The 22,114-nt window shown below is 46.3% G+C and overlaps 1 protein-coding gene and 1 long non-coding RNA gene across 3 annotated transcripts; one reads left to right on the top strand and one right to left on the bottom strand.

The window, feature by feature from the left end:
* Positions 1-341: 341 nt before the first annotated feature.
* vipas39 (VPS33B interacting protein, apical-basolateral polarity regulator, spe-39 homolog) lies at positions 342-20,703 on the top strand. 2 transcript variants are annotated; one of them, XM_044329742.1, is made up of 19 exons: positions 342-433; positions 4,362-4,454; positions 5,096-5,201; positions 5,295-5,432; positions 9,915-9,953; positions 10,230-10,294; positions 12,898-12,954; positions 14,449-14,541; positions 14,659-14,692; positions 14,804-14,906; positions 15,347-15,374; positions 16,516-16,589; positions 16,731-16,806; positions 19,147-19,281; positions 19,429-19,470; positions 19,553-19,729; positions 19,955-20,044; positions 20,205-20,309; positions 20,421-20,703. In XM_044329742.1, exons 2-19 carry the CDS (start codon positions 4,362-4,364, stop codon positions 20,439-20,441), a joined length of 1,476 nt encoding a protein of 491 aa, XP_044185677.1. In that variant the 5' UTR covers positions 342-433; the 3' UTR covers positions 20,442-20,703. The 2 variants fall into 2 exon arrangements, with proteins under 2 accessions (XP_044185677.1, XP_044185678.1); XM_044329743.1 differs by having other exon boundaries at positions 408-513.
* On the bottom strand, positions 17,166-17,447 carry LOC122965590. The gene is made up of 2 exons (XR_006398262.1): positions 17,271-17,447; positions 17,166-17,239 (listed from the first exon to the last, which is right to left on the bottom strand). It is a non-coding gene; the product is annotated as an uncharacterized LOC122965590 (long non-coding RNA).
* Positions 20,704-22,114: the final 1,411 nt, after the last annotated feature.

Here is a 22,114-nt window from a genome sequence, read left to right as displayed (position 1 = left end):
TCATTCTATTTTAGCTTGTTTTTGTTTTCTATTCTCTGAGCTCTTTAATGTCTGTTTTAATTGCATTAAGATGTCTTTTTATTGTATAAATAAACTTAAAGTGCCAACTTTAACAGACTGTTAATATAAAATAATGTTAATATTATATTTTATATAAGTTAATGTTTAATGTGATATTTATATTTAATTGAAGTTAATTTATTATTAATGAAACTCTTCGTCATATCTGAGGCGCTGGCCGCAAAGTTTTTTTTTTCCTAAGATGGCGAAGATGACCCGCCCTACTCTGCCTCTCATCTGGTCAGGATCTGGTCATGACCTCGCCGTCCTAGGAAAAAAAAAAATCTGCCTCTGCTTCACTACAACTCCCAGCAGCCATCGCGCCGTCGCCGTCAGAGCCTCCGTCAGCGAAGAAGAGCAGCTGCAGGAGAAGGTAAAAACAGCTGATGGGTTCTGATCCGTTTTCATCTTTAAACTCGGAGTTTTGTAAAATGTCCGTTAGCTCGTTCACAGGTGAGATACCTGCGCGGTGACGTCACTGTTCCTGCCGATTGTCCGCGTGTAACAAAGGAGTAATTCTGGTTTAAAAGCGGAAGTATCTGTTAGCCTGTTAGCCTGTTAGCATGCAGATTATCAGCCTCTATCTGCAGTCTGTTGGTTTTGAGGTTCAAAGTTTTGACGTCCTCGTTATTAAAACTGATGAACAGCACATTACTCAGAATAACAGACACCAAAGCTCTCTAGATACATAATATCACGATCCTTTCACATGTTTAAATGTTTTTATGATCTGCGGATTTTCAAATACAAGCTCTCTGTAAAATTTCTGTCTGCTGAGGTTCACAGGAAGGATGATCAGTCTGTCTTTAATAAATAAAATCAATGTCTGAACTGCTGAAAGGAGTTATAATTTAATATATCTGACCACAGATATTTTAAATTGAGACATAACTACATTTGGTTTTCACTGACAGATCTGAACTGATAATACAGTTCATAAAGTTTTACCAACAACAAAAGGCGACAGCAAAGTCCAACTTTACACTTAACGTTATCATATGAAGAGAAACGTCCTCCTCTCATCCTAGTAACGTCGTTGTGCTCCCTCATGGAAGAGTTTACAGCTCTGATCAGTCTGATCTCCAGCTGTGACTGGCCACCACAGCCCTCAGCTGCAGTGACGTCGGGTTGCGTTTCTCCAAAAGTTGATTCTGGATGAACTTTCTGCGGCAGTCCGGTGTGGCGCCGCAGCGGCCAAAACCACAGCCAAAACACACTATCCCCATGCTAATGAATGGGAGGACTGGCGTTTTGGTCTGAATACGGCCTTAGTGTTGACAGTATGAATAAAGTTAACAGTATCTGTTAGTGTTGACAGTATAAATAAAGTTAGTGGTGTGTTAGTATTGACAGTATAAATAAAGTTAACAGTATCTGTTAGTGTTGACAGTATGAATAAAGTTAGTGGTGTGTTAGTATTGACAGTATAAATAAAGTTGACAGTATCTGTTAGTGTTGACAGTATAAATAATGTTAGTGGTGTGTGTTAGTGTTGACAGTATGAATAAAGTTAGTGGTGTGTTAGTGTTGACAGTATAAATAATGTTAGTGGTGTGTGTTAGTGTTGACAGTATGAATAAAGTTAGCAGTGTGTTAGTGTTGACAGTATAAATAATGTTAGTGGTGTGTTAGTGTTGACAGTATGAATAAAGTTAGCAGTGTGTTAGTGTTGACAGTATAAATAATGTTAGTGGTGTGTTAGTGTTGACAGTATAAATAAAGTTAGCAGTGTGTGTTAGTGTTGACAGTATGAATAAAGTTAGTGGTGTGTTAGTGTTGACAGTATAAATAATGTTAGTGGTGTGTTAGTGTTGACAGTATAAATAAAGTTAGTGGTGTGTTAGTATTGACAGTATAAATAAAGTTAGTGGTGTGTTAGTGTTGACAGTATAAATAAAGTTAGTGGTGTGTTAGTGTTGACAGTATAAATAAAGTTAGTGGTGTGTTAGTGTTGACAGTATGAATAAAGTTAACAGTATCTGTTAGTGTTGACAGTATAAATAAAGTTAGTGGTGTGTTAGTATTGACAGTATAAATAAAGTTGACAGTATCTGTTAGTGTTGACTGTATAAATAAAGTTAGTGGTGTGTTAGTATTGACAGTATAAATAAAGTTAGTGGTGTGTTAGTGTTGACAGTATAAATAAAGTTAGTGGTGTGTTAGTATTGACAGTATAAATAAAGTTAGCAGTGTGTGTTAGTGTTGACAGTATAAATAAAGTTAGTGGTGTGTTAGTGTTGACAGTATAAATAATGTTAGTGGTGTGTGTTAGTGTTGACAGTATAAATAAAGTTAGTGGTGTGTTAGTATTGACAGTATAAATAAAGTTAGTGGTGTGTTAGTGTTGACAGTATAAATAAAGTTAGCAGTGTGTTAGTGTTGACAGTATGAATAAAGTTAACAGTATCTGTTAGTGTTGACAGTATAAATAAAGTTAGCAGTGTGTTAGTGTTGACAGTATACATAAAGTTAGTGGTGTGTTAGTGTTGACAGTATAAATAAAGTTTGCAGTGTGTGTTAGTGTTGACAGTATAAATAAAGTTAGCAGTGTGTTAGTGTTGACAGTATAAATAAAGTTAGCAGTGTGTGTTAGTGTTGACAGTATAAATAAAGTTAGCAGTGTGTTAGTGTTGACAGTATAAATAAAGTTAGTGGTGTGTTAGTGTTGACAGTATAAATAAAGTTAGCGGTGTGTTAGTGTTGACAGTATAAATAAAGTTAGTGGTGTGTTAGTGTTGACAGTATAAATAAAGTTAGCAGTGTGTGTTAGTGTTGACAGTATAAATAAAATTAGCAGTGTGTTAGTGTTGACAGTATAAATAAAGTTAGTGGTGTGTGTTAGTGTTGACAGTATGAATAAAGTTAGCAGTGTGTGTTAGTGTTGACAGTATAAATAAAGTTAGCAGTGTGTGTTAGTGTTGACAGTATAAATAAAGTTAGTGGTGTGTGTTAGTGTTGACAGTATGAATAAAGTTAGTGGTGTGTGTTAGTGTTGACAGTATGAATAAAGTTAGCAGTATCTGTTAGTGTTGACAGTATGAATAAAGTTAACAGTATCTGTTAGTGTTGACAGTATAAATAAAGTTAGTGGTGTGTTAGTGTTGACAGTATAAATAAAGTTAGCAGTGTGTGTTAGTGTTGACAGTATAAATAAAGTTAACAATATCTGTTAGTGTTGACAGTATAAATAAAGTTAGTGGTGTGTTAGTGTTGACAGTATAAATAAAGTTAGCAGTGTGTTAGTGTTGACAGTATAAATAAAGTTAGTGGTGTGTTAGTGTTGACAGTATAAATAAAGTTAGCAGTGTGTGTTAGTGTTGACAGTATAAATAAAGTTAGCAGTGTGTTAGTGTTGACAGTATAAATAAAGTTAGCGGTGTGTTAGTGTTGACAGTATAAATAAAGTTAGTGGTGTGTTAGTGTTGACAGTATAAATAAAGTTAGCAGTGTGTGTTAGTGTTGACAGTATAAATAAAATTAGCAGTGTGTTAGTGTTGACAGTATAAATAAAGTTAGTGGTGTGTGTTAGTGTTGACAGTATGAATAAAGTTAGCAGTGTGTGTTAGTGTTGACAGTATAAATAAAGTTAGCAGTGTGTGTTAGTGTTGACAGTATAAATAAAGTTAGTGGTGTGTGTTAGTGTTGACAGTATGAATAAAGTTAGTGGTGTGTGTTAGTGTTGACAGTATGAATAAAGTTAGCAGTATCTGTTAGTGTTGACAGTATGAATAAAGTTAACAGTATCTGTTAGTGTTGACAGTATAAATAAAGTTAGTGGTGTGTGTTAGTGTTGACAGTATAAATAAAGTTAGCAGTGTGTTAGTGTTGACAGTATAAATAAAGTTAGTGGTGTGTTAGTGTTGACAGTATAAATAAAGTTAGCAGTGTGTGTTAGTGTTGACAGTATAAATAAAGTTAACAATATCTGTTAGTGTTGACAGTATAAATAAAGTTAGTGGTGTGTTAGTGTTGACAGTATAAATAAAGTTAGCAGTGTGTTAGTGTTGACAGTATAAATAAAGTTAGTGGTGTGTTAGTGTTGACAGTATAAATAAAGTTAGCAGTGTGTGTTAGTGTTGACAGTATAAATAAAGTTAGCAGTGTGTGTTAGTGTTGACAGTATAAATAAAATTAGTGGTGTGTGTTAGTGTTGACAGTATAAATAAAGTTAGTGGTGTGTGTTAGTGTTGACAGTATAAATAAAGTTAGCAGTGTGTGTTAGTGTTGACAGTATAAATAAAGTTAGTGGTGTGTGTTAGTGTTGACAGTATAAATAAAGTTAGTTCTGTGTGTGTCTGCAGATGATGAAGAGTAAAGCTGATGAGGAAGACTACTGGAACAGCTCAAAGTTTAAAGCTTTCACCTTCGATGATGAAGACGATGAGTTCAGCCAGGTGAGAGCTGACATTCATCTGCTTCCTCTATATCTATATAACTCTATATAACTATATATAACTATATATAATACTATATAATTATATGTAACACTATATAACTATACATAATTCTATATAACTATATATAACTCTATATAATACTATATAATTATATATAACTATATATAACAGCATTTTGATGTTGTTATACTGTATTTGATCTAATATGGTGTTATTGCTGATATTACTGTTTTTGTGCATAGTCCAAATTTCTGGTCAATTTGTACTTTGCTTCGGCAAAATTGTTGTAACTTTGATGCTAATAAAGCTTTTGAATTGAATTGAGAGAGAGAGCAGCGGTGGTCGAGCGAGCTAGAGGGCAGGATCGGTACTTCGGTACTTCTTGTAGGTGTTTTAGGTCCAGATAACATTTCGGACTGTTTACCTGCATGCAGCCGAAGCCTGATCCAGTAGAAACCACTGAACAGAACCTGAAACCAGAACGCTTCCATACGCAGATGTTTGTTTGTAGAGATGAGCTAGAGAGTGAATAATTAATCTTACACAACCACCTCATCACTATCCAACCTGAAGAAGAACACGAATGCAGTGAGAAGCTGACTGTGTGATGTTCAGGTGTTGCTGTTTGTGTCTGTCAGCTGAAGGAGTCGAAGCAGGCGGTGAACAGCATCCGCCGGTTGGTGGAGGAAGACGACGATGAGGACGATGTGGAGAAGGTCAGCTGGAGCGGAGAGCCGGTGGGAAGTGAGAGAACATTATTATTTACAAGAGTAGAAGAGCTGCTCTGTGATTGGCCGCAGCCAGTCGGTTCTTCTCTGACCTCCTGTGTGTCCGCAGGTATCTCCTGGTCAGTCAGAGAGACGGCAGCGTCCAATCAGAGGACAGACAGAGAGCCCGCCTTCCCAAGAATCAACACCGACACGCCAACAATCGCCAAGAGCAACTCAGGCTACTCTCTGAGCTCTCTGTTCAAAGGTGAGACAGGTGGAGCACAGGATACAGGTGGAGGACAGGTGGAGGACAGGATACAGGTGGAGGACAGGTGGAGGACAGGATACAGGTGGAGGACAGGTTACTGGTGGAGGACAGGATACAGGTGGAGGACAAGTTACAGGTGGAGGACAGGTTACTGGTGGAGGACAGGATACAGGTGGAGCACAGGTGGAGGACAGGTTACAGGTGGAGGACAGGATACAGGTGGAGGACAGGTTACAGGTGGAGGACAGGATACAGGTGGAGCACAGGTGGAGGACAGGTTACTGGTGGAGGACAGGATACAGGTGGAGGACAGGTTACAGGTGGAGGACAGGATACAGGTGGAGCACAGGTTACAGGTGGAGGACAGGTTACGGGTGGAGGACAGGTTACTGGTGGAGGACAGGTTACAGGTGGAGGACAGGATACAGGTGGAGCACAGGTTACAGGTGGAGGACAGGATACAGGTGGAGGACAGGTTACTGGTGGAGGACAGGTTACGGGTGGAGGACAGGTTACTGGTGGAGGACAGGTTACTGGTGGAGGACAGGATACAGGTGGAGGACAGGTTACTGGTGGAGGACAGGATACAGGTGGAGCACAGGTTACAGGTGGAGGACAGGATACAGGTGGAGCACAGGTTACAGGTGGAGGACAGGTTACGGGTGGAGGACAGGTTACTGGTGGAGGACAGGTTACAGGTGGAGGACAGGATACAGGTGGAGCACAGGTTACAGGTGGAGGACAGGATACAGGTGGAGGACAGGTTACTGGTGGAGGACAGGTTACGGGTGGAGGACAGGTTACTGGTGGAGGACAGGTTACTGGTGGAGGACAGGATACAGGTGGAGGACAGGTTACTGGTGGAGGACAGGTTACAGGTGGAGGACAGGTTACTGGTGGAGGACAGGATACGGGTGGAGGACAGGTTACTGGTGGAGGACAGGTTACGGGTGGAGGACAGGTTACTGGTGGAGGACAGGTTACTGGTGGAGGACAGGTTACAGGTGGAGCACAGGTGGAGGACAGGTTACGGGTGGAGGACAGGATACAGGTGGAGGACAGGATACAGGTGGAGGACAGGTTACTGGTGGAGGACAGGATACAGGTGGAGGACAGGTGGAGGACAGGTTACTGGTGGAGGACAGGATACAGGTGGAGCACAGGTGGAGGACAGGTTACAGGTGGAGGACAGGATACAGGTGGAGGACAGGTTACAGGTGGAGGACAGGATACAGGTGGAGCACAGGTGGAGGACAGGTTACGGGTGGAGGACAGGTTACAGGTGGAGGACAAGTTACAGGTGGAGGACAGGTTACAGGTGGAGGACAGGTTACAGGTGGAGGACAGGTGGAGGACAGGTTACAGGTGGAGGACAGGATACAGGTGGAGGACAGGATACAGGTGGAGCACAGGTGGAGGACAGGTTACAGGTGGAGGACAGGATACAGGTGGAGGACAGGATACAGGTGGAGCACAGGTGGAGGATAGGTTACAGGTGGAGCACAGGTGGAGGACAGGATACAGGTGGAGGACAGGATACAGGTGGAGGACAGGTTACAGGTGGAGGACAGGATACAGGTGGAGGACAGGTTACGGGTGGAGGACAGGATACAGGTGGAGGACAGGATACAGGTGGAGGACAGGTTACTGGTGGAGGACAGGTTACAGGTGGAGCACAGGTGGAGGACAGGTTACAGGTGGAGGACAGGTTACAGGTGGAGGACAGGATACAGGTGGAGCACAGGTGGAGGACAGGTTACAGGTGGAGGACAGGTTACAGGTGGAGGACAAGTTACAGGTGGAGGACAGGATACAGGTGGAGCACAGGTTACAGGTGGAGGACAAGTTACAGGTGGAGGACAGGATACAGGTGGAGCACAGGTTACAGGTGGAGGACAGGTTACTGGTGGAGGACAGGTTACTGGTGGAGGACAGGTTACGGGTGGAGGACAGGTTACTGGTGGAGGACAGGTTACTGGTGGAGGACAGGATACAGGTGGAGGACAGGTTACTGGTGGAGGACAGGTTACAGGTGGAGGACAGGTTACTGGTGGAGGACAGGATACGGGTGGAGGACAGGTTACTGGTGGAGGACAGGTTACGGGTGGAGGACAGGTTACTGGTGGAGGACAGGTTACTGGTGGAGGACAGGTTACAGGTGGAGCACAGGTGGAGGACAGGTTACGGGTGGAGGACAGGATACAGGTGGAGGACAGGATACAGGTGGAGGACAGGTTACTGGTGGAGGACAGGATACAGGTGGAGGACAGGTTACTGGTGGAGGACAGGATACAGGTGGAGCACAGGTGGAGGACAGGTTACAGGTGGAGGACAGGATACAGGTGGAGGACAGGTTACAGGTGGAGGACAGGATACAGGTGGAGCACAGGTGGAGGACAGGTTACGGGTGGAGGACAGGTTACAGGTGGAGGACAAGTTACAGGTGGAGGACAGGTTACAGGTGGAGGACAGGTTACAGGTGGAGGACAGGATACAGGTGGAGCACAGGTGGAGGACAGGTTACAGGTGGAGGACAGGATACAGGTGGAGGACAGGATACAGGTGGAGCACAGGTGGAGGACAGGTTACAGGTGGAGGACAGGATACAGGTGGAGGACAGGATACAGGTGGAGCACAGGTGGAGGATAGGTTACAGGTGGAGCACAGGTGGAGGACAGGATACAGGTGGAGGACAGGATACAGGTGGAGGACAGGTTACAGGTGGAGGACAGGATACAGGTGGAGGACAGGTTACGGGTGGAGGACAGGATACAGGTGGAGGACAGGATACAGGTGGAGGACAGGTTACTGGTGGAGGACAGGTTACAGGTGGAGCACAGGTGGAGGACAGGTTACAGGTGGAGGACAGGTTACAGGTGGAGGACAGGATACAGGTGGAGGACAGGTGGAGGACAGGTTACAGGTGGAGGACAGGTGGAGGACAGGTTACTGGTGGAGGACAGGTTACAGGTGGAGGACAGGATACAGGTGGAGGACAGGATACAGGTGGAGCACAGGTGGAGGACAGGTTACAGGTGGAGGACAGGTTACAGGTGGAGGACAGGATACAGGTGGAGGACAGGATACAGGTGGAGCACAGGTGGAGGACAGGTTACAGGTGGAGGACAGGATACAGGTGGAGGACAGGATACAGGTGGAGCACAGGTGGAGGACAGGTTACAGGTGGAGGACAGGATACAGGTGGAGGACAGGATACAGGTGGAGCACAGGTGGAGGACAGGTTACAGGTGGAGGACAGGATACGGGTGGAGGACAGGATACAGGTGGAGGACAGGTTACAGGTGGAGGACAGGCTACAGGTGGAGGACAGGTTACAGGTGGAGGACAGGATACAGGTGGAGGACAGGATACAGGTGGAGGACAGGTTACAGGTGGAGCACAGGTGGAGGACAGGATACAGGTGGAGGACAGGATACAGGTGGAGGACAGGATACAGGTGGAGGACAGGTTACAGGTGGAGCACAGGTGGAGGACAGGATACAGGTGGAGGACAGGTTACAGGTGGAGGACAGGATACAGGTGGAGGACAGGATACAGGTGGAGCACAGGTGGAGGACAGGTTACAGGTGGAGGACAGGATACGGGTGGAGGACAGGATACAGGTGGAGGACAGGTTACAGGTGGAGGACAGGCTACAGGTGGAGGACAGGTTACAGGTGGAGGACAGGATACAGGTGGAGGACAGGATACAGGTGGAGGACAGGTTACAGGTGGAGGACAGGTTACAGGTGGAGCACAGGTGGAGGACAGGTTACAGGTGGAGGACAGGCTACAGGTGGAGGACAGGTTACAGGTGGAGGACAGGATACGGGTGGAGGACAGGATACAGGTGGAGGACAGGTTACGGGTGGAGGACAGGTGGAGGACAGGTTACGGGTGGAGGACAGGTTACGGGTGGAGGACAGGATACAGGTGGAGGACAGGTTACAGGTGGAGGACAGGTTACAGGTGGAGGACAGGTTACGGGTGGAGGACAGGTGGAGGACAGGTTACGGGTGGAGGACAGGTTACGGGTGGAGGACAGGTGGAGGACAGGTTACGGGTGGAGGACAGGTTACGGGTGGAGGACAGGATACAGGTGGAGGACAGGTTACGGGTGGAGGACAGGTTACGGGTGGAGGACAGGTTACGGGTGGAGGACAGGTGGAGGACAGGTTACGGGTGGAGGACAGGTTACAGGTGGAGGACAGGTGGAGGACAGGTTACGGGTGGAGGACAGGTTACGGGTGGAGGACAGGTTACGGGTGGAGGACAGGATACGAGTGGAGGACAGGATACGGGTGGAGGACAGGTTACGGGTGGAGGACAGGATACGGGTGGAGGACAGGTTACGGGTGGAGGACAGGTTACGGGTGGAGGACAGGTTACGGGTGGAGGACAGGATACAGAGACATTATTACCTTTAGATGAAAACCTGATCAGCTGTTTGAAGATTGATTTTTTTATTTCTCTTTGCAGGAAAAACGAAAGGAGGAAACTTCCCGTCTTTCACTGAGTGTGAGTCTGAAATACTGTGAATGAATGAATAAACTGTATGAATGAGTGAATGCTGTGTGAATGAATGAGTGAATACACTGTGAATGAATGAGTGAATACTGTGTGTGAATGAGTGAATACACTGAATGAATGAGTGAATACTGTGTGTGAATGAATGAGTGAATACTGTGAATGAATGAGTGAATACTGTGTGTGAATGAGTGAATACTGTGAATGAATGAGTGAATACTGTGTGTGAATGAATGAGTGAATAAATTACATATTTTTCTGTTTTAGCGTTCAGCGACTCGTCTGTCAGGCTCTATGCTCCAGAGCTCCGAAAACCCAAATCTGAATGCAAGGTAACAGCCAGACTGATAATCTGGTTACAACTGGACTGATAATCTGGTTACAGCCGGACTGATAATCTGGTTACAGCTGGACTGATAATCTGGTTACAACTGGACTGATAATCTGGTTACAGCCAGACTGATAATCTAGTTACAGTCAAACTCATAATCTGGTTACAATCAGACTCATAATCTGGTTACAATCAGATTGATAATCTGGTTACAATCAGATTGATAATCTGGTTACAGCCAGACTGATAATCTGGTTACAACTGGACTGATAATCTGGTTACAGCTGGACTGATAATCTGGTTACAGCCGGATTGATAATCTAGTTACAGTTGGACTGATAATCTGGTTACAGCCGGACTGATAATCTAGTTACAGCTGGACTGATAATCTGGTTACAACTGGACTGATAATCTGGTTACAGCCGGACTGATAATCTAGTTACAGTCGAACTCATAATCTGGTTACAATCAGACTCATAATCTGGTTACAATCAGATTGATAATCTGGTTACAATCAGATTGATAATCTGGTTACAGCCAGACTGATAATCTGGTTACAACTGGACTGATAATCTGGTTACAGCTGGACTGATAATCTGGTTACAGCCGGATTGATAATCTAGTTACAGTTGGACTGATAATCTGGTTACAGCCGGACTGATAATCTAGTTACAGCTGGACTGATAATCTGGTTACAACTGGACTGATAATCTGGTTACAGCCGGACTGATAATCTGGTTACAGTCGAACTCATAATCTGGTTACAATCAGACTCATAATCTGGTTACAATCAGATTGATAATCTGGTTACAATCGGATTGATAATCTGGTTACAGTCGGATTGATAATCTGGTTACAGTCGGATTGATAATCTGGTTACAGCCGGACTGATAATCTGGTTACAGTCGGACTGATAATCTGGTCACAGTCGGATTGATAATCTAGTTACAGTCGGATTGATAATCTGGTTACAGCCGGATTGATAATCTGGTTACAGCCGGACTGATAATCTGGTTACAGCTGGACTGATAATCTAGTTACAGTCGGACTGATAATCTGGTTACAGCCGGATTGATAATCTGGGTACAGTCGGACTGATAATCTGGTTACAGTCGGACTGATAATCTGGTTACAGCCGGATTGATAATCTGGTTACAGTCGGACTGATAATCTGGTTACAGTCGGACTGATAATCTGGTTACAGTCGGACTGATAATCTAGTTACAGCCGGATTGATAATCTGGTTACAGTCGGACTGATAATCTGGTTACAGTCGGATTGATAATCTGGTTACAGTCGGATTGATAATCTGGTTACAGTCGGACTGATAATCTGGTTACAGTCGGACTGATAATCTGGTTACAGTCGGACTGATAATCTAGTTACAGCCGGATTGATAATCTGGTTACAGTCGGACTGATAATCTAGTTACAGCCGGATTGATAATCTGGTTACAGTCGGACTGATAATCTGGTTACAGTCGGACTGATAATCTGGTTACAGTCGGATTGATAATCTGGTTACAGTCGGATTGATAATCTGGTTACAGTCGGACTGATAATCTGGTTACAGTCGGATTGATAATCTGGTTACAGCCGGATTGATAATCTGGTTACAGTCGGACTGATAATCTGGTTACAGTCGGACTGATAATCTGGTTACAGTCGGACTGATAATCTAGTTACAGCCGGATTGATAATCTGGTTACAGTCGGACTGATAATCTGGTTACAGTCGGATTGATAATCTGGTTACAGTCGGACTGATAATCTGGTTACAGCCGGATTGATAATCTGGTTACAGTCGGACTGATAATCTGGTTACAGTCGGATTGATAATCTGGTTACAGCCGGATTGATAATCTGGTTACAGTCGGACTGATAATCTGGTTACAGTCGGACTGATAATCTGGTTACAGTCAGACTGATAATCTAGTTACAGCCGGATTGATAATCTGGTTACAGTCGGACTGATAATCTGGTTACAGTCGGATTGATAATCTGGTTACAGTCGGATTGATAATCTGGTTACAATCAGACTGAAGTCAGACAAATTGTTTGTATTAATATTTGAATAAAAGTGAAAAGAGGTTTTAAAATCCTATTTTTGTTTTTATTATGTGTTTAATTTTGGAAAATTAAAGTGTTAAAATAAGTGTTTATGAATAAACTACCTTATGAAGGATGACGTCCCCACACCGGGTCTGGAACTGGAGTCTCCCAGATCAGAGCACTTCATGTGTCAGTAGTTCAGCTTTATCTCTGGGGAACACCCCCGACTCCGGGACTGATGTCCAAATAAGGAAACGTGCGTCATGTAGCAGGTGGATGTGACTCCCCTCACTGAGACCTGCTGATAGACGTCACAGCGGAGCAGAGGAGAGACACTGAGATAGTGATGTAACCGACCTGCACGCTGATATTTGACATGTTTTTATTCTCTTCCGTGAAAAACAACAACACTATTTGTGCTCTGCCAAATAATGTATTTGTATTCGGGCACACTCCTAATATATAATCAATATATGGATACAATGACACATGTGTTTGTATACAGTTAGTATGTTGTATGTACTAATGATGATGTCACCATGTTGTAATGTCAGGATTACATCAGTGATTGGTCACCTGAGGACACGGTCCAGAGAATGCAACAAGGAAAGGTAAGACACCTGTCTACCTGTCTCTACCTGTCTGTCTGTCTGTCTGTCTGTCTCTACCTATTTGTCTACCTGTCTCTAGTTGTCTCTACCTCTCTGTCTACCTGTCTATCTCTACCTGTCTGTTTACCTGCCTGTCTACTTGTCTCTAACTGTCTGTCTACCTGTCTGTCTACTTGTCTGTCTTTACCTGTCTGCCTCTACCTGTCTGTCTCTACCTGTCTGCCTCTACCTGTCTTTACTTGTCTGTCTCTACCTGTCTGCCTCTACCTGTCTGTCTCTACCTGTCTGTCTCTACCTGTCTGCCTCTACCTGTCTGCCTCTACCTGTCTTTACTTGTCTGTCTCTACCTGTCTGTCTCTACCTGTCTGCCTCTACCTGTCTTTACTTGTCTGTCTCTACCTGTCTGCCTCTACCTGTCTGTCTCTACCTGTCTTTACTTGTCTGCCTCTACCTGTCTGTCTCTACCTGTCTTTACCTGTCTGCCTCTACCTGTCTGCCTCTACCTGTCTTTACCTGTCTGCCTCTACCTGTCTGTCTCTACCTGTCTGCCTCTACCTGTCTTTACTTGTCTGTCTCTACCTGTCTGTCTCTACCTGTCTGCCTCTACCTGTCTTTACTTGTCTGTCTCTACCTGTCTGCCTCTACCTGTCTGCCTCTACCTGTCTTTACTTGTCTGTCTCTACCTGTCTGTCTCTACCTGTCTGCCTCTACCTGTCTTTACTTGTCTGTCTCTACCTGTCTGCCTCTACCTGTCTGTCTCTACCTGTCTTTACTTGTCTGCCTCTACCTGTCTGTCTCTACCTGTCTTTACCTGTCTGCCTCTACCTGTCTGTCTCTACCTGTCTTTACCTGTCTGCCTCTACCTGTCTGCCTCTACCTGTCTTTACTTGTCTGTCTCTACCTGTCTGTCTCTACCTGTCTGTCTCTACCTGTCTTTACCTGTCTGCCTCTACCTGTCTGCCTCTACCTGTCTGTCTCTACCTGTCTCTACCTGTCTGCCTCTACCTGTCTGCCTCTACCTGTCTGCCTCTACCTGTCTGTCTCTACCTGTCTCTACCTGTCTGTCTCTACCTGTCTGTCTCTAGTTGTCTTTACCTGTCTGTCTCTACCTGTCTTTACCTGTCTGCCTCTACCTGTCTGTCTACCTGTCTTTACCTGTCTGCCTCTACCTGTCTGTCTCTACCTGTCTGTCTCTACCTGTCTTTACTTGTCTGCCTCTACCTGTCTGTCTCTACCTGTCTTTACCTGTCTATATACCTGTCTATCTACCTGTCTGTCTCTACCTATTTGTCTACCTGTCTCTACTTGTCTCTATCTGTCTGTCTCTACCTGTCTGTCTCTACCTGTCTCTACCTGTCTGTCTCTACCTATTTGTCTACCTGTCTCTACTTGTCTCTACCTGTCTGTCTCTACCTGTCTGTCTCTACCTGCCTGTCTACCTGTCAGAGCCACAGACAGGTTGTAGTACTACTGCTGGTAATATTTGTGTTTCAGGTTGTTTCTCTGGAGAAGTTTCGTTCTCTTCAGGACAAACTGCTGCTACTGGATTTCGCTGTCAGCGCAAATGATGGAAACGTCATCACTGCTGTAACTTAATTAACAATCTGAGTCACATCGTTATCATTAACTTTATCAATTAATTTATTTAAACTTTATTTATTGATACAACTGTATAAAAACAACTGACCACACTTTCTGTTTCAGGTTTTAATTTATTTAAAGAGGACTCTGAGTAAAGGTGAGTCTGCTGCTCTCTGACAGTCTGCTGGTTCTGGATCAGGTAGTTCTGGTTCTGGATCAGGTAGTTCTGGTTCTGGATCAGGTCTCAGTATCGTCTCCTTCTCCTCAGAGGTTTTGTTTCGGGAGCTGGAGTCCAGACAGACGGCTCTGAGACATTTCATCCACTACCTGACTGAAACTGGAGACCAGAGGCTCCTGATGGAGCTGCTCAGGTGAGCTCACACCTGCACATACCTGGACACACCTGCACACACCTGCACACACCTGCACACACCTGCACATACCTGGACATACTTGGACACACCTGGACGCACCTGAACATACCTGGACACACCTGGACACACCTGGACACACCTGCACACACCTGCACACACCTGCACACACCTGCACATACCTGCACATACCTGGACATACTTGGACGCACCTGGACGCACCTGAACATACCTGGACACACCTGGACAGACCTGGACATACCTGCACACACCTGCACACACCTGCACACACCTGCACATACCTGGACATACTTGGACGCACCTGGACGCACCTGAACATACCTGGACAGACCTGCACATAGCTGGACGCACAGAAATGTATTTTTATTAGCATGATGTAACATCATCATATCTAACCTTCCTCTCGTGTTCCTTCTCAGAGCTCAGGGCAGGACGGAGGACGTGGCGGTAAGACACATCAGTACTACACATCAGTACTACACATCAGTACTACACATCAGTAATACACATCAGTAATACACATCAGTACTACACATCAGTAATACACAGCAATAATACACAGCGGTACTACACATCAGTACTACACATCAGTACTACACATCAGTACTACACATCAGTAATACACATCAGTAATACACATCAGTACTACACATCAGTAATACACAGCAATAATACACAGCGGTACTACACATCAGTACTACACATCAGTAATACACAGCAGTAATACACATCAGTAATACACAGCAGTAATACACAGCAGTAATACACAGCAATAATACACAGCAGTAATACACATCAGTAATACACATCAGTAATACACAGCAGTAATACACAGCAGTAATACACAGCAGTAATACACAGCAATAATACACAGCGGTAATACACAGCGGTAATACACAGCAGTAATACACATCAGTAATACACAGCAATAATACACAGCGGTAATACACAGCAGTAATACACAGCAGTACTACACATCAGTAATACACAGCGGTAATACACATCAGTAATACACAGCGGTAATACACATCAGTAATACACAGCAGTAATACACATCAGTACTACACATCAGTAATACACAGCAGTAATACACATCAGTACTACACATCAGTAATACACAGCAATAATACACAGCGGTACTACACATCAGTACTACACATCAGTAATACACAGCAGTAATACACATCAGTAATACACAGCAGTAATACACAGCAGTAATACACAGCAATAATACACATCAGTAATACACATCAGTAATACACAGCAGTAATACACATCAGTACTACACATCAGTAATACACAGCAATAATACACAGCGGTAATACACATCAGTACTACACATCAGTAATACACAGCAATAATACACAGCAGTAATACACATCAGTACTACACATCAGTAATACACAGCAGTAATACACATCAGTACTACACATCAGTAATACACAGCAATAATACACAGCGGTAATACACATCAGTACTACACATCAGTAATACACAGCAATAATACACAGCGGTAATACACATCAGTACTACATGTTGCTACGATACACATCAGAAGTGACAGAACGATGATGTCATTTCCTGGCAGCTGCTGCAGTATAAGGAACACCTGAGCATCGCAGATGAAAACAAGAGGCGGGACTTCCTGAAGAGCTGCCTCAGGTGAGTGACTCCTGCAGGCCACCGTACTTTCAACAAAAACTGTCACTAAATGTGTGATGAGTGATGGTTGGATTATTTTTGAGGCTTGTTATGACGTGATGATGTCATCAGTGACATCAGCTGATTGTTTGTTTGTTTCAGTCTTCCGTTCTCTCCAGAAGATTCGGCTCACGTTCAGGACCACTACACTCTGCTGGAGAGGCAGATCATCATCGAGGTTAGACCGCAGAGTGTAACAAATACTGGACGCCGTGACGTCACCACGGTGACGTCACCTGTTGGTGTGTGGACTCGTTTTGAGTTTTGAGTTTGCATTTTGACCGTCGCCATCTTGGATTTTTGGAGCCAGAAGTGACCGTATTTGGATGAGAGGGTGATGCTGACCCTAATGCTAGCTGCTAGCTTGGTTAGCATGGTGCGTTTACAGTCAGTGGTTAACTGCTAACGAGCTTAAAACCATTAAAACTAATTGTACTTACTGGAAAAACTGAACATGGACTCGTTAGAGGATCTTTGAGTTCAACCAAACGCTGAACGAGAATCTGTCGGCGTCCAAAATGTTACGATTAACTTTCATGAACTGAAAACACTGAAACAGCGACGGCTGAACTCTGAGAGTCCGGGGTCACGCCACGGTTACACTAGCTAACCTACATCGTTGCCACGGTTACACTAGCTAACCTACATCGTTGCCATGGTAGCGACTTGTCTGTGACGTCAGCCACCTGTCACTCAAAGCAGCCGCGTCCTTAATTATGCAACTTTACCACGGTGACCACGCATGAGGGTCTATGGGGGTCTATGAGGGTCTATGAGGGTCTGTGAGGGTCTATGGGGGTCTATGAGGGTCTATGGGGGTCTGTGAGGGTCTATGAGGATCTATGGGGGTCTATGGGGGTCTGTGAGGGTCTATGGGGGTCTATGAGGGTCTATGAGGGTCTGTGGGGTCTATGAGGGTCTGTGGGGTCTATGAGGGTCTATGAGGGTCTATGAGGGTCTGTGGGGTCTATGAAGGTCTGTGAGGGTCTGTGAGGGTCTATGAGGGTCTGTGAGGGTCTATGGGGTCTGTGAGGGTCTATGGGGGTCTGTGAGGGTCTATGAAGGTCTGTGAGGGTCTATGAGGGTCTGTAAGGGTCTATGAGGGTCTGTGAGGGTCTATGAGGGTCTATGTGGGTCTATGAGGGTTTATTAGGGTCTGTGGGGTTTATGGGGGTCTGTGGGGTCTATGGGGGTCTGTGAGGGTCTATGGGGGTCTGTGAGGGTCTATGAGGGTCTATGAGGGCTATTAGGGTCTATGGGGGTCTGTAAGGGTCTATGGGGGTCTATGGGGGTCTATGAGGGTCTGTGAGGGTCTATGACGGTCTATCATGGTCTATGAGGGTATGTAAGGGTCTATTAGGGTCTATGGGGGTCTATGGGGGTCTGTGAGGGTCTATGGGGGTCTGTGAGGGTCTGTGAGGGTCTGTGAGGGTCTATGGGGGTCTGTGAGGGTCTATGACGGTCTATCATGGTCTATGAGGGTATGTAAGGGTCTATTAGGGTCTATGGGGGTCTGTGAGGGTCTATCAGGGTCTATAAGGGTATGTAAGGGTCTATTAGGGTCTATGGGGGTCTATGAGGGTCTATGAGGGTCTATGGGGGTCTGTGAGGGTCTATGAGGGTCTATGGGGGTCTATGGGGGTCTGTGAGGGTCTATGGGGGTCTATGAGGGTCTATGAGGGTCTGTGGGGTCTATGAGGGTCTGTGGGGTCTATGAGGGTCTATGAGGGTCTGTGGGGTCTATGAGGGTCTATGAGGGTCTGTGAGGGTCTATGAGGGTCTGTAAGGGTCTATGAGGGTCTGTGAGGGTCTATGAGGGTCTGTGAGGGTCTGTGAGGGTCTGTGAGGGTCTATGAGGGTCTATGGGGGTCTATGAGGGTCTATGAGTGTCTGTGAGGGTCTATGAGGGTCTGTGAGGGTCTATGAGGGTCTGTGAGGGTCTATGGGGGTCTGTGAGGGTCTATGAGGGTCTATGTGGGTCTATGAGGGTCTATTAGGGTCTGTGGGGTTTATGGGGGTCTGTGGGGTCTATGGGGGTCTGTGAGGGTCTATGAGGGTCTGTAAGGGTCTATGAGGGTCTGTGAGGGTCTATGGGGGTCTGTGAGGGTCTATGAGGGTCTATGTGGGTCTATGAGGGTCTGTAAGGGTCTATGGGGGTCTGTGAGGGTCTATGGGGGTCTGTGAGGGTCTGTGAGGGTCTATGGGGGTCTGTGAGGGTCTATGGGGGTCTGTGAGGGTCTGTGAGGGTCTATGGGGGTCTGTGAGGGTCTGTGAGGGTCTATGGGGGTCTGTGAGGGTCTATGACGGTCTATCATGGTCTATGAGGGTATGTAAGGGTCTACTAGGGTCTATGGGGGTCTGTGAGGGTCTATCAGGGTCTATAAGGGTATGTAAGGGTCTATTAGGGTCATGGGGGTCTATGGGGGTCTATGAGGGTCTATCAGGGTCTATGAGGGTCTATGGGGGTGTTTGAGGGTCTGTGAGGGTCTATGAGGCTCATGCGCTGTGTTGTTGCTAGGCAACAGACCGGCAGGCTGAACGTGGGGGGAAGGTGGAAATCTTCCAGAAGTTTCCCAGAAGAGCTTCGATCCTCAACATGCCGCTGATCACCACGCTGTACTACTGCTGCTTCTACCACTACACCGAGTCTGAGGTCAGTCTGACTCCAACTAAACCTGAACCTGGACTACTAGTTAGTACAGATCAGTTTTATGTGATTAGTGGATCCAGATCAGTTGGTCCAGATTAGTTGATCCTGATTAGTTGATCCTGATTAGTTGTGTTTCCTGACTCTCTGCAGGGGACCTACAGCAGTCCGGCCAACATCCGTCAGACCTTCAGGGTGAGCGCTGCCGTCTTTCAGTCGGGCGTGTTTCTGACTAGCTGACTGCGTCACTAACGAGCTTGTTAACCTTTGACCCCAGATTTCAGAGAAGCAGTACTTTGTGACAGCGTTGGCGGCGAGGGCGAAGCTGAAGGCGTGGTTTGACGTGGACGCGCTGTTCACCAGCAGGAACTGGCTCGGTTTCACCAGGAAGAAGTGTCCGCTCGGCTTCCAGCGTGTCGTCGACATCCTGCATAAGAACTCCGCCCCCACACAGGTGAGGGGTGGTGCTTAACGAGCAGGGAGACAATTAAAAGGTTTGGCAAGGTGTTTGATTAAAGGGTGTGTTGATTGATTGACAGGTGAGTTGATTGATTGACAGGTGTGTTGATTGATTGACAGGTGTGTTGATTGATTGACAGGTGAGTTATGTGATTGACAGGTGTGTTGATTGATTGACAGGTGAGTTATGTGATTGACAGGTGTGTTGATTGATTGACAGGTGCTGCAGGAGTACGTGGGTCTGGTCAGTGATGCCGACCTGAAGATCAGTTTGGCTCAGAAACATAAATGTCACGACATCGTCATCAACGTGAGACTCCTTCCTGTTTATCTAAATAACGCGTTCTGATTGGTTGGTTCTTTGAATCATGAAGGGCGGGGATTAAACAGTAACTTCACAACTATTCATGTAAATGATGTAATGTGTTGCTGTGATGTCATAATGACTGGTGTGTCTCCGGGCCAATCAGACGTACCGAGACCTGAAGGACCGGCAGCTGTTGCTAGGATACAGAGGGAAGGTGGAGAGGGGTTCAGTGGAGGAGAGGAAGATCAATGAACTGCTCAACAACCCGGTGAGGAGTAGGAGGAGGAGGAAGAGGCGGAGGAGGAGGAGGAAGAGGCGGAGGAGGAGGTGTCATTGTCATCATGTGACCTGACTGAACTTATTTCTTCTTCTCTTTCAGCAAATCCGCTGGAAGAACTGATGACGCCGCCGCTTCACAATATCAAAGACTTTACTTTCAAACAAGTGTGACAGTTTCCTGTGAGAGGACACGAGCCTCCATCACCATGACAACAGGACCGTCCAATCAGCTCACATCTGCTTTTGTCTCATTGGATGCCTAGAAAATCATTTGTTTTGACTCCGCCCCCTGAGACGGAGGGGGTGGAGCTTATTATTCTGCTGAGTCATCGCTTCAACATTCCTCATGTTTTTATTCAAATAAAAAACTTCAAAAACACAAATGACTCGATTTAACTAGAGGAGAGGAGGAGGAGAGGAGGAGGAGGAGGAGGAGGAGGAGGGAGAGGAGGAGGAGGAGGTAGAGGAGGAGGAGGAGGAGGAGGAGGAGGAGAGGAGGAGGAGAGGAGGAGAGGAGGAGGTAGAGGAGAGGAGGAGGAGGAGGAGGAGGAGAGGAGGAGGAGAGGAGGAGGTAGATGAGGAGGTAGAAGAGGAGGTAGAGGAGGAGAGGAGGAGGTAGAGGAGGAGAGGAGGAGGTAGAGGAGAGGAGGAGGAGGTAGATGAGGAGAGGAGGAGGAGAGGAGGAGGTAGATGAGGAGAGGAGGAGGTAGATGAGGAGAGGAGGAGGTAGAGGAGAGGAGGAGGTAGAGGAGGAGGAGAGGAGGAGGAGAGGAGGAGGTAGATGAGGAGGTAGAAGAGGAGGTAGAGGAGGAGAGGAGGAGGTAGAGGAGGTAGATGAGGTAGAGGAGGAGGTAGAGGAGGAGGAGGTAGAGGAGGAGAGGAGGAGGTAGATGAGGAGAGGAGGAGGAGAGGAGGAGGTAGATGAGGAGAGGAGGAGGTAGAGGAGGAGAGGAGGAGGTAGAGGAGGTAGATGAGGTAGAGGAGGAGGTAGAGGAGGAGGAGGAGAGGAGGAGGTAGAGGAGGAGGAGGAGAGGAGGAGGTAGATGAGGAGAGGAGGAGGTAGAGGAGGAGGTAGAGGAGGAGGAGGAGGAGAGGAGGAGGTAGATGAGGAGAGGAGGAGGAGGAGAGGAGGAGGTAGATGAGGAGAGGAGGAGAGGAGGAGGTAGAGGAGGAGAGGAGGAGGAGGAGAGGAAGAGGTAGAGGAGGAGAGGAGGAGGAGGAGAGGAGGAGGTAGATGAGGGAGAGGAGGAGAGGAGGAGGTAGATGAGGAGAGGAGGAGGTAGAGGAGGAGGAGGAGAGGAGGAGGTAGATGAGGAGAGGAGGAGGAGGAGAGGAGGAGGTAGATGAGGAGAGGAGGAGAGGAGGAGGTAGAGGAGGAGAGGAGGAGGAGGAGAGGAAGAGGTAGAGGAGGAGAGGAGGAGGAGGAGAGGAGGAGGTAGAGGAGGAGGAGAGGAGGAGGTAGATGAGGAGGTAGAGGAGGAGAGGAGAGGAGGAGAGGAGGAGGTAGGGAGGAGGAGGTGGAGGAGGAGCAGGAGGTAGATGAGGAGGTAGAGGAGGAGGTAGAGGAGGAGAGGAGGAGGTAGAGGAGGAGAGGAGGAGGTAGAGGAGGTAGATGAGGTAGAGGAGGAGGTAGAGGAGGAGAGGAGGAGGAGGTAGAGGAGGAGGTAGATGAGGAGGTAGAAGAGGAGGTAGAGGAGGAGAGGAGGAGGTAGAGGAGGAGAGGAGGAGGTAGAGGAGGTAGATGAGGTAGAGGAGGAGGTAGAGGAGGAGGAGGAGGAGGAGAGGAGGGAGAGG

This window comes from Thunnus albacares, chromosome 16 (genome assembly GCF_914725855.1).
Source record: "Thunnus albacares chromosome 16, fThuAlb1.1, whole genome shotgun sequence".
NCBI lineage: Eukaryota > Metazoa > Chordata > Actinopteri > Scombriformes > Scombridae > Thunnus > Thunnus albacares.
Note: the sequence above shows the minus strand (reverse complement) of the source record. Positions and strands in the feature narration are given on the sequence as shown.